A 12,652-nucleotide genomic window follows, 5' to 3' on the forward strand; every position below is an offset into this window, starting at 1 on the left:
TCGCCGTCTTACATTCCATAATGCAGTAAGCTTTAGTACGTCTTAAAACTGGAGGCAGCATTAGTTTCTGTTAGCATGTGACACAGAAATAACTCCTTAATAAGTCGCTTCGCTCTGTCGATACACATGGAATACTAACACTCATTCTCTTGGTAGTAATTCTTGGTGTATCGCTTCGCTTGATATGATGATTCATAACCTTCTCTCAGGGTTATATCAGGGCAGACTTCTTAGTTTACATCTGTGTACAAGGGCAGCAATCACGGTATTATAGGTAAATATAAAATAACATTCTTAGACCAGATTAGCGAACTAATATTGATAATTTGTTGTAAAACATGGAGAGATAGTGAGAACTAATATAGGAAGAGCACCAATGCACAATTTAACAAATGGTAAATGCTGATGTTCTGCTATAGAAACTGTCAAATTTTTCTCATAGTGTGCTAATGATAAACACACCAGAAAAGAATTGTCACCCCCGGGAACAATCACGCTAATACCTCTAGCCTTGGTAATGGCCTTGTTTCAGCGAGTTTTTTCGTTTCTGCTCAGTTTCACTTTTAAGGGTTCAAACACGCCATAAAGACTGATTTTGTGTAATAGGTGTAGAGGGAATATATTAGAAACAGGGAAATACAATGATTGTGTTTCTTATAGAAGCTTGAATGTAATTAAAGAACTTGAAAATATGTAACCGACTGCCGAGAATGCTTCCGGGTTGTATGGCCGTGGTCCATGTTACTCTTCTATCCCTGACGTTTCGTCCAGAGCTAGTTGGACATCTTCGGAGGTGCTCCTGGTTGTGCTGAGTCTTGCCGACAGTCGGCAAGACTCAGCACAACCAGGAGCACCTCCGAAGATGTCCAACGTAGCTCTGAACGAAACGTCAGGGATAGAAGAGTAACATGGACCACGGCCATACAACCCGGAAGAATTCTCGGCAGTTGAAACATCCGATCGTGAAATCCTTCATTGTATGTAACAGACTTTTGCAACAATTGGAAATGTTGCAAAGTACTCCAGCACCATTAATTATTTTGCAACATGAAAACTTTTATTACAACATAAATTAAAGAAGCTTTCATGCCACATCTATCAATGTGTAATAAACGTAGTTTCTGAAACGCCATTTCTGGAAAATGACTTGTGCACAATATGCTGTCAGAGTGTTTTCAACATACCTAATCAAAATACCTAATCATTTATTATTAGTCAAGTCAGCTGCACGGAATTATGACTGGGAAAATAACAAATTTTATAATTAGAAACCTTATAGATGATAAAATGATTTCGACAAGGCCATTTTAAGATTTAGAGTGCAAGCTAAGGAGAAGATCAGAGTTCTGTGGACAGAAAATGTGTACAACACTGATCACTGTGGATTCCACCTGGAGTTGCATCCCAGATGCACATTGTCGCAAGAGAGTGCAAAGAAAATTGAATCCAGTGTGCAGTAATTGTCATCAGTTACTCACAGCTACACTATTCAGCCTGGAGTCTCTGCAGTTGACAAATTTCTTACTCCATTTTTTTGTAGTTTTAAGAGAAACCAATGGAGAGATGGTCCGAGAATTCGAGAATCTCTTTTTGAAGCCTCAAATGTTCTTGTGGCGCCAGCCGGAGTGGCCGAGCGGTTCTAGGCACTACAGTCTGGAACCGCGCGACCGCTACGGTCGCAGGTTCGAATCCTGCCTCAGGCATGGATGTGTGTCATGTCCTTAGGTTAGTTAGGTTTAAGTAGTTCTAAGTTCTAATGGACTGATGACCTCAGAAGTTACGTCCCATAGTGCTCAGAGCCATTTGAACCATTTTGTTCTTGTGGCGTCGTAGAAATCTGGTAAACTAACGTCTGAACACGTCAAAAGATATGTGATAGAGGTTTTCTTACCCATCGTGGAGGAAAAACCTGTATTATTGTTAGATTCTAGTCTGGTCTGTGTGAAACAACCACTTTGACATTTCGAGTATCTTCCTCGAGGACAAGGAACTCGTTCATCTGATAATCCCTAAAGCGTCGATGGGACAAGTGCATTAGTTGCATATGTTGGAAGATCTAGTTCTGCTGAATGATTAAAAACAGTATAATCAAGCTGAAGTCAGTAATATATAATCAGTTCTCTTCATCGATGTTTCCCAATGTACTGAGATATGCCCCATGCAAATCAGGATAATTAGAGGATCGCCCGCCACAATTTGAGAATCATGGTGAATTCTGTTTTATATTGTGTTATCTGTTGTGTGTATTATATGAAAAAATTTCATGTAATGTTTATATTGTAAAACAGAATTTTTGTCTTAAGCATTTCCTTACAGATAACCATTGTTGTAATGATCTTGTATCATAATAATGAATGACTTATTATTTTCATTTAACAAAATACACATATGATCAGGTAAAAACATGATTTAAAACGTAGAATAATAATTCAAAACACAGGACCAAAATAAATAAAACGAATACTTAGAATAAAATTGAGTGTTTGGATAATTCATTAAAAATATGTTGAAAATCTCCGAAAACACATTGTGTTCACCTTAACTTCTGAAAACGGCGTTTCACAAACCAGCTTAACTACACATGAATGGATTCTATGTAAGGCTTATTTAATTTACACTGTAACAAAAGTTCACATTTTTGCAAAATTTCAAATTATTACATAAATTAATTATACAGGTTTCAATACGTTAATTACAAAAATGGTTCAAATGGCTCTGAGCGCTATGGGACTCAACTGCTGAGGTCATTAGTCCCCTAGAACTTAGAACTAGTTAAACCTAACTAACCTAAGGACATCACACACATCCATGCCCGAGGCAGGATTCGAACCTGCGACCGTAGCGGTCTCGCGGTTCCAGACTGCAGCGCCAGAACCGCGTGGCCACTTCGGCCGGCCGTTAATTACATTTCAACATTTTTGTAAAATATATATATAAATCTAACGTGCCAAATTACCTTGCCATGTGTTTTTTAACCATTAAAAGTGTAACTCGACAAAATATGAAAAAATACGAATTGCATTTATTTTGACCCCACTACATAATCTTTATCGTGTATTCCTTTATTTTATTTCTTTTTTTTCATTTACTGCACTGTCAGGAGGAGAACTATAATGGGAAGACACGTGCAAAGAGCTACGCAAAATACAGTCTATGTTAACTGAATCTTCTGTCGGTTTTTGCTAGAACAACATTATAATAAATTAAAAGCGCTAGTTTGCTTTTGTTCTACAGTATTACTTTTAGTGTGTTAACTGGTTTTCGGCTTACAAGGCCATCTCCTGACATTTACCAAAGAAGTTACAGTGCTTGTAAACAATATTGGAAAGGAGTTACACATCTAGATTGTAGCAAAAACGTACAGCGAATAACATCTTTGACTGTGTGGTGGTAATGAAATGTAAAAAGTAAAGGTTGAATAGTAAATAAATAAAAACCGAGTTAACAGGGAAAAACAGGAACAGGAAGTCCACATAACAGTTTATATTAACGAACAAAGCCAGTAAAATAAAATAAAATTAATACTTCACAAGGCTTGAGGAGGTATAAAACATGGACAGTAATAAACAAACCAATTACAAGAAGAAAGAATTATCAATGCAGAATGTATACGGAACTTAAGCAATATCAATAATATAAATAGAAATGAGTAGATGCAGGAAACTGGAGGAGTGGAGGGAACATACAGTAAATTTAATCTTTGAGAGTGTGGTGGTACTGCATTTTAAAACGTAAAAAACATGAACAGTACACTAATTTTATTTTACTGGTTTTGTTTATTAATACAAACTGTTATGTAGACTTGCTGTTGTTGTTTTGTGTCACAGTTTTTTCCTATTTATTTCGTTTTTATTTATTTACTGTTCAAATTTTTACTTTTTACATTGCATTTCCAACAGCTGTCAAATATGTTATTTGCTGTACGTTTCTGTTTCAATCTAGATGTGTACCTTCTCTTCCAGTGTTGTTTACAAACATTGTAGTTTCTTTAGTGACACTACTCTGAAAATGTCTGGAGATGGCCTTGTAAGCTGAAAACCGGTTAACACAATAAAAGTAATACCGTAGAACAAATACAATGTATGCTTGATTTTAATGATATCTTCTAGCGCGGCCATCTGGACATCACTGAAAGCCTTCTATTCATCGTAGGCATTAAAATCCTTCTACGATGCGACTAACAGATGATATCCGAATGAAAGCGACACTCTTTACATAGACAAATTTCTTTCATTCCTTTTGATTGATAATATCTCCAAACAATTTTTTTCGTACGCAGCACAGGCCATCGCTTAATGCACTAAAAAAATAATATTATTAACTATCAAAGAAACTATCTCGTTACTGCTTTAATTTTAGTAGTTAGTGTTTTCTGTGTGTTTGGTATAAGACATAATAATTCTGTCAGCTGTTGTAGATCAAACGTTTCATAAGCAGCGGTGTACCATGTTACAAAATGGCAACAATGGCTGTGAGTTGTACATCATGAAATCGTATGCTTTTGGTTCGCTGAGATACTCACTTGTTCTGAGGAGAACAGACACGGCAGCACTGATGAGGAATACGATTCTGTTGTTGGGGACGCAACAGGCCCCTATTACTACAAGGGTGAATCGCCCTAGCAGGTCCGCCACGCCCGCCACTGACATGCAGAATGCGGATTCCTCGCGGCTGAGGTTGTTGTGGAACAGGTACAGCGGCAGCAACGTCATGAACATCATGTCTACGAAGAAGACCAGCGACGTGCCGATGAGGACGTTAGTGAATCGGAGGTCTTGCATTAGCCGCAGATCCAACAGGTCTATGATTACTGTCCACCACCTACAAAAAAATACACAATTTAAAAGATTCTCATAGTAAAATGTGTTTGCTGCAACAGGAAGAATATCACACTATTTCAAGAAACATCACCCTAGTTAAGGCTTATACTTTTGTTGACTTTTTCGTGTTAGCATTTTTTGCATACTCGGTTAAGTTGTACAAGGTGACAGCTAACTAGTAAAATACGTATAACAGTATCTATCTATTTTTTTGTGAGGTTGGTTACTGAATATTGTCGGTGTTACTTACGTTTGGATTTATTTTTTCTACACTATAAAGGAAACATCGTGAAAATTTAATGAAACTGAATCATAATTAGGTACGTATGTACTGCAACTCTGTACGAATTGATCTTACCAAGAGAGAAAAATACCACTATTTTTAACTTTATCTTCTACCAAGATAAAGACTGCCACTCTTTGCGCCTCCTGGCCTGTAGCTTCCAGGGAGAGCATCATCAGTCACCGTGTAGCCACTGATGAGTTCAGTGAACTTCAAACAGCTGCAGTGGCCCCAAGTATTGAAATATCCAACAACTGATGTTACACTGCCTCGGCTAGAAGAATATGGATGCGCACAAGGCACGTTAAGGCTCGGACAATAATCTGATAATACAAGGCTACATTCAATGCAGTGGGAGTAATATGAATTGGGAACAGTCGTACTTGTCGTGTTGAGCTTGGGTATGACTTGCTACAGATGATCTAAAGCTGCTGCAATCTGCAGAGTGGAAGCTGTATAGAAATTTTCAGCTGTTCTAGGACAACATTACACATAGTTCTTTCAGTTTCGTGAAGAAGAAAAGCTGCCTTTATCTGCCTATCACATTTTAACAAGAAAATACATCTGATTTTTGTAATGTTATCATTGCAGTTATTGAGATCTGTATTTTACACTTATTACTTCCCATTTCTATGCTGTTTTGCAGAAAATTTAGTTGTGACTTATAAATGTAACATCTTGCCCAGTCCGTTAAAGGAGCTGTGAAGACTTAACCCATGGAGCTTCAATGTGGTATCTAAATCTCTGTTCGTACAAGTGTAATTAAGATTCGACTAGAGAACAACAATTAGTAACACACAAATATCAGTAATATTTTCTTCGATGTTATTATAAAGGAAATACTTTTACCTGTTACTACGTCATGTACGATTCGAGTAGAAATTATGAACTAAATTTGTCATTATAATAGCAAATCAAAGTTTTACTTACTTTTCTTATGATAGAACATATCTGGTACTGACATATGGATAGAAACTTACTGCCTGCTTCACCATCTTGATCATTGTTATAATCGAACAGCTGTGCAACAGAGAATAGCGATAGTTAGTTGTCACTATAGTCGACATAATCATCTCCAGAGATTCAGCAACTGTATTCGATATTTAAAATAATTTTCATTTAACGTTCCCTCTCAGTTGCGCATTATTTATTAGAATACGCGCTTCGATCATTCTGAATCATTTTCAGATATAAATATCTGATATGTGATTCTAAGTAGACATGACGGGTTGCTGACACAACTACATAGATCTAAGGACAATCCAGGGTGATCGAACCATGTAATCTAATAGAATATATGTAAATGAGACAGAAAAATAAATGAAAATCATCTCAGTTGGTCAGCTGGTTACAGCATAAAATAAATAATTTCCCTATGGCGACCGGTGAGCGATGGTATAACAGATTTACAGATGGAATTTCTGAAGATGAGTTGTGCTATTTCGTGCCTCAGTTATAAGTATGGGCACTGAACACTGATCCAGTGTAATCTCTTGCCCGTTTAGTTATTGTTTCCAATGAAGCACTCAACAACTTAATCGTTGACAAGTGTAATCACACATCCATACTTATCATGAGGGACACTTACTTGTCAATCACATCGCGATTACGGGCAGCATGGAGTTCACGCCTGAGCCTCAGGACGTGTGCTAGCAGCGCATGTCGGGTGTTTCAAGCGTCAACTTCGCGTCTCAATATCTCGGGATGTAATGGAAATATTGCGATGCAATCAACGCCATTGTGTATGTGCTTTGTCATGCTATGGATTGCTGAAGAAAAAATATAGGAGGTCCACTTAAAAAAAAACATAAGTTTGTGTTAAAAAACACATATGCTTTCGTTTTAGAATGTTTCCAAATATGTACATTCATGGGCCCCAGCACTACATTGATACCAGTGGAAGTCGTTTTCCAATAACTGTTATTGTTCCAGAGATATTTTGGGTGGACAAGATAGCTGGGACACCCTGTATATAGTTGTTATACATTAAAATGCTCTGGACAGAATTCTCCCAGGTGCTTGACATCAATCGGTTTCTAGTGTTTGTTCACCGATTCTGTAGTCAAACGTAATCTATTCTTTTCTTGTGGATATACTTCTGTTGAGGCTTCTGTTGATGTTAGTCTCTTATGATGGTGTCGTCAATTGATTATTGCTTGCTTATGACTTGTACAAATGGGAAGAGAGAGCACTCTAACCTTTTGGACTGGTTTTCCGTCGTCTGCATGTCCTGTTCCGGGAAAGGAATGCTGTTGAAGCTGGCAATAGAGATGCGTGGACGCAGGACGGCGTCGCTGATCCTTGCCACGTTGCTGCTGCGCCGCTGCTCCTGCAAAAATACATCACACACAGAAGGCGTTTCAGAAGCAGCTAATTAAACTGGGAAGGTTGTGCTGCATCCAGGGTAAGGTATCAGATTCCCCTCCCCTCACGCAGGGCAGCCGTGTGGTCAGATGTCTTGCCCTTTGTAGTATAACCATGAGCTGTAGGGAAGCGTCAATTTCACGGGTGAGTCGAAGTTTGGACCGAGGGGTGAATCATCTGACACACCAGAGACTCGTTACAAGCCTGCCATTATTTTGGACGGAGACGGACGTGGAGACGCAATAGTAGTGATTTCGGGTGGTATCTTGTCACGAGTGGAGCACGATTGTCAGTCCGTGTGCCTAACAAGGATGCTATGGGTATTGCGGTTCATACGACTGAGAATGACAGCCTTCAACAGCATATATGTCTTGTTCTTGATGCATTATGGCCTAGGTTCAGTTCTGATAGACAATAATGTCCAGTTAAGCAAGGATGAATAGAGCACGATTGCCTGTATTATTGGGACATGATACTCCCAGAATGACCAACGCACTCCCTCGTCTTAAATTCTGTTGAGGATTCTTTCCTCTAGGTGTAACATGGCGTTGATGAAGAAGTCATTAGGGACGGCGCTGAAGCTGGCATCGGGGAAGTACGGAGAAGGAAATACGTCGTGCCCTTTGAAATGCGCCTTCCAGGCTTTGGGCTTAATCTCTGTAAGGAAACTACGAGTAACCTAAATCTGGACTGAAGGAAGGCATCGAAGCAATACAGATGCGGGCTGCTACATTTGTTACCGGTAGGTTCCAACAACACGTCAGTGTTACGGAGATGCTTCTTGAACTCAAATATGAATCACTGGAGGGAAGGCGGCATTTCTTTTGAGAAACGTCATTGAGAAAATTTAGAGAACCGGAATTTGAATGCCGAACGATTCTTCTACCGCCAACAAACAATGTGCGTCAGGACCACGAAGATAACGGAAATTAGGGCTCATATGGAGGCATATAGACAATCGTTTTACCACACCTCTATTTGCGAGTGGGACAGGAAAGGAAATGACAAGTAGTGGTACAGGATTCCCTCCACCACGCACCTCACGGTGGTTTGCGTAGTAGGTGTAGATGTAGACGTAGATGGATGGCCGTCCTACCAAATATGAATCCAGTACCGAGTGAGGTGTCGCAAAGGTCAGCACAATGGGCTCGTATTCGGGAGCACTATGGTTCAAACCCGTTTCAGCCCATCCTAATTTAGGTTTCGGTTATTACCCTAAATCTATTAAGGCATATACCGAGATAGATCCTCTGTAAATAACAAGGGCGATATTCATCCACTTTCTTGTCTAATCTGAGATTCTGCTCCGTTTCTAATGACTTCGCAGTCTATGGGATATTAAACTCTAACCTTTCTTTTTTCGGATTTACTGTCTTGCCTCTGCGTCACCTCGCTCGATTCTAGCAGGAAGGCGTACAGCGCTAACAACACCAACAGCAATGACAGTCCCTATAAATTATTTGTGCATAAATGGAAGTTGCTGCTACCAGCCATGCTGACACAACCCAGGCGAGATATGTCCCTAATTTATTCCTTGTAATGGCACAACACATCCTACTGACACTTTAGGGATACTGGAGAAGGGACACCCAAACCTCATTATCACCGTCTTGCCTGGTATACAGATGTTGACAAGGTACTTCCAGAACACTAATTATCGCCTTATCACACGTTGTTTGGTGGCCGTGGAAGAGAAGATTTTAAATCACTTATGACGATATGACGAGATGATTCCATTGCAAAAGGACAACAAACCTGCCCAATACGAGTCAATGTTCCGACTCTAACAACCACGTTATCAACATTACGTTCAACTACAGTTTTCCTTACCTTCGACGAGCTCTTATATGTAAGAGGACAAATGGCTCCTGATTGTCATTTACAGGTTTGTAGTTTGTTAATTATCTCTATTGAAACCACCTCCATTACCGAGCTCACTGGACTTCGGAGGTAGCCAGTTCAATACTGGTGGTGGAAGGGATATTCACCGCCAGTATTTGGCTAGTAAGTGGAGGAAAGGTTCCACATCACCTGACTTTGCGCCAGTGTTCTGCGTTAAATTAGAAAGACCCTGCGAAGTGCCTCAAGTATATTGTTTGATGGCGATCGGCGTATCTGATTGACAGGTTAACCTCTGTGTCTCCTCTGCTGGTATTCAAGAGAGCAGACTATGCGATAACACCAGGTTTCATTCACCCTCATTGCTTCAGCCATAACAACACAAGCGCAACACCACACTACACGAGCACTCATCAGTTATCCACATTTGACACTTCGTAATAAGCAGAGCAAGGCAACGCCAAACCACCTGCACTAGGACTTCGTCCATGACGCCCACGCTTGGTTCCCGTGTCAGCCACTTGTATTCTTTTTTTTCTTTTTTTGTTTACTTTATTTGGTCTTCAGCGTTATAACACTATTTAGTCACGCTTGTATTATGAGCGTACGGCCAACTTTGACATCTGTTCACGAACTCCTCCGCGTTCAGGAGAAACAACTTTCATCGTGATTTGGTAACTCTTGTCTTGTCTAATAGACTTTCTTGTGGGAAAATTGTGAAAGAGGCGTCTGTAAGAGATCTGTGCCCGCTTAGATTTACAGGAGGGTACTGCAAAGGATTCTCGTTACTGTTGTTGCCTGTGTGAGTATCTGCATAATCCTCAAACAGAAATGGATCGGTAAAAAAATCGTTCAATAAATATAGAGTGCGCCTGTGGTTAACATCGCGAACTGCATTCCGTCCCCCTACGTGATGTATGCGTGTAGAATCCGCAGATAATTCTAAAAACTTTCGTTTGCGTTATCAATATTTTAAAGTGGGTTGCAAAAATATTGCCTCTTAGAAGCCAGTGAACCAAAAATGTGCAAAAAATGTTAACTTATTGAAATCCCTTAAGTCTATAATCAGGCTGTTAGTAGAAATTGTATTTTTCAGCAGATGTATTACATTGTTATACAATTTTATTCATCAGTATGTCCCTGCCATGATCATTTCTTGTTGTTCAAAGAAGGAAGGATGATCAAAAAATTAATCGGTCCGTCGACGAAGAGGTCATTAGAAACGGAGCACTACCTGGAATAAGACCAAGATAGTTAATGAAATAGGACGCTTTCATTTGAAAGGAATCGTTCCAGCATTCCCCTTATCGATCAGTGAAACCTACAGATAGGTTCCCAAGACAGGGCCTTGAGTCATACTCCTCGCGAGTGTAAGTCATTTGTGCTAACTACTGACTCATCTCACGCGGTTTCTCGTTGGTGCTGTTGTGGTCCTCAGTCCGAGGACTTGTTTGATGGAACTCATCATGCTAGTTAGCGCTGTACAAGTCGGTTCGACTCTACATACTTACTGGGACCTACATCCATTTGAACGTTCTTGATACACTCGAACCTTGACCGCCCTGTAAAATCATTCTCTGTCCTCCCACGTCTCTCCATTACCAAATTAACAATTCTTGACGCCTCAGGATCTGTCCTATCCAACCATTATTTCTTTAAGGAAAGTTGTGTCATCAATACCGTCTTCACTGATTCTTCTACTTATCCATATAATCTTCAGCAGCATTCTGTAATATCTCGTTTAAAAAGTTTATACACTCTTCTTGTCTGCATTGTTTATCGTCCAAATTTCACTTCCATATAGGGCTATGCTCCATCCAAATACTTTCAGAAAAGGTTTACCAACATCTAAATTTAATGGTTATTTTATCCATGCTAGATCTCGTGAACTCCGCGACCGTTAACGAATGTTATCTACCAAACACGAATGGTTTTATTTTAGAGCCATAACCAGCTTCGGGCATTCATACCCATCTTCAGATGGCTAAGTTTCCAGTTACTTCAGTGTTATCAAAGCAGCATCAGCTCCGGCACTGCACAAGAATATTTCAATTAAAACAAAAATCTTGTAAACTATTTAACCTAGTGTGGCTGGTTGCGATATTCACCACATTTAAATATATATTCGACACGCGGTTCACCCCTCGTTCACAAGGTTAATACTAAGTACGTATCTACGAGTACGCTCTAACAACTTGTCTGGAATAGCGGTAACAAATTACATTCTCAGAATCTCATGCTTGAAAATGGCTTAATGCTGATATTGCAATCGCGTAATAAAATACTAAAAAGCTAAAAGCAAATTTAAATCCTTTAAAAAATCGTAGAAGCTCTGGACCCTTACTGAAAGAAAAAACTTAATTTTTTCTGCCTGAAATTTTAACACATGTTCCAAATTTGTCTTTAGTTCCCTTCACTGCCTGTTCAATGTAGGCAATTAATAACATGGGGGACGGGCTACAAATCCGTGTCACTGCCAACAAAGGCTTCCCTTTCATATCCTTCAACTCTTATAACCGCTTCGGGTTTCAGCACAAGTCATAAATAATCGTTCACACCATTTATTTCATCCCTGATAATTTCAGAGTTCCAAAGATTATGTTCCAGTTCACCTAGTTAAATGCTTTTTCTTCAATCCATCTTCTCAGACAAGTCGTAAGTTCAATATTGCCTCAAGTGTTCTTGCGTTTCTCTAGAACTCTAATTCATCCTCCTTCAGGATAGCGTCAACAGGTCGTTCCTTCTACAGACAACCCGTATTACTATTTTTCAAGAATTAATTATTAAATTGATTGTTATTGTTCATAACCTACAGTAATCAGAGATGCGTTGCACTGATCTATTTTCGATTCACATTACTACAGAACGGTTGTGTGTAGAGAAATAAAGCCAGTTAGCCTCCCAGCAATAATATTAACACAAAATGCCCACACGGTGTTTTATTAGGGAGAGTTAACGGCTTAATCAGTTCTCTTTCCATGCTCCTTCGATTTGAGAAACATGTGCGGCTTCCTTGTCCTAGCAAAAAATCGCTAGTGCAGAGTGAGGGAAGATGTTTGCAGCGGTCTACATGGTGGCACAAACATTCGATACAGGCACGCTGCAAAAGTGTGCGGTATCTTAGTGACTATACTGTCTTGATATGTGGGACAACTAACGTGAAAGAAGTCTAATATTGATCGTTGTTAATTGAGGTCTGTATTCTACTTTTCTGTTCATTTATGTTAACACAGTTAACAAGATGTGACTTTTCTAGTATTAAGCACCGCTGAATTAAAAGAGAAAAGCAAGTGTTTATTGTGAAATGCAAATATGGTTCCCAGTAAAAAGCTGTGTACGACGTTGA

At 39.4% G+C, this 12,652-nt stretch overlaps 1 protein-coding gene across 1 annotated transcript in view; it reads right to left on the reverse strand.

The window, feature by feature from the left end:
- Positions 1–12,652, reverse strand: part of LOC126252050 (monocarboxylate transporter 14-like) — a 43,809-nt gene that overhangs the window by 9,502 nt on the left and 21,655 nt on the right. The window contains exons 5-6 of the mRNA XM_049952846.1: positions 7,302–7,432; positions 4,523–4,821 (exon numbers count right to left, since the gene is read on the reverse strand). Coding sequence (XP_049808803.1) covers positions 4,523–4,821; positions 7,302–7,432 — 430 coding nt within the window. The remainder of the gene's footprint in view (positions 1–4,522; positions 4,822–7,301; positions 7,433–12,652) is intronic.

The sequence above is a fragment of the Schistocerca nitens genome, chromosome 4 (genome assembly GCF_023898315.1).
Source record: "Schistocerca nitens isolate TAMUIC-IGC-003100 chromosome 4, iqSchNite1.1, whole genome shotgun sequence".
Taxonomy (NCBI): domain Eukaryota; kingdom Metazoa; phylum Arthropoda; class Insecta; order Orthoptera; family Acrididae; genus Schistocerca; species Schistocerca nitens.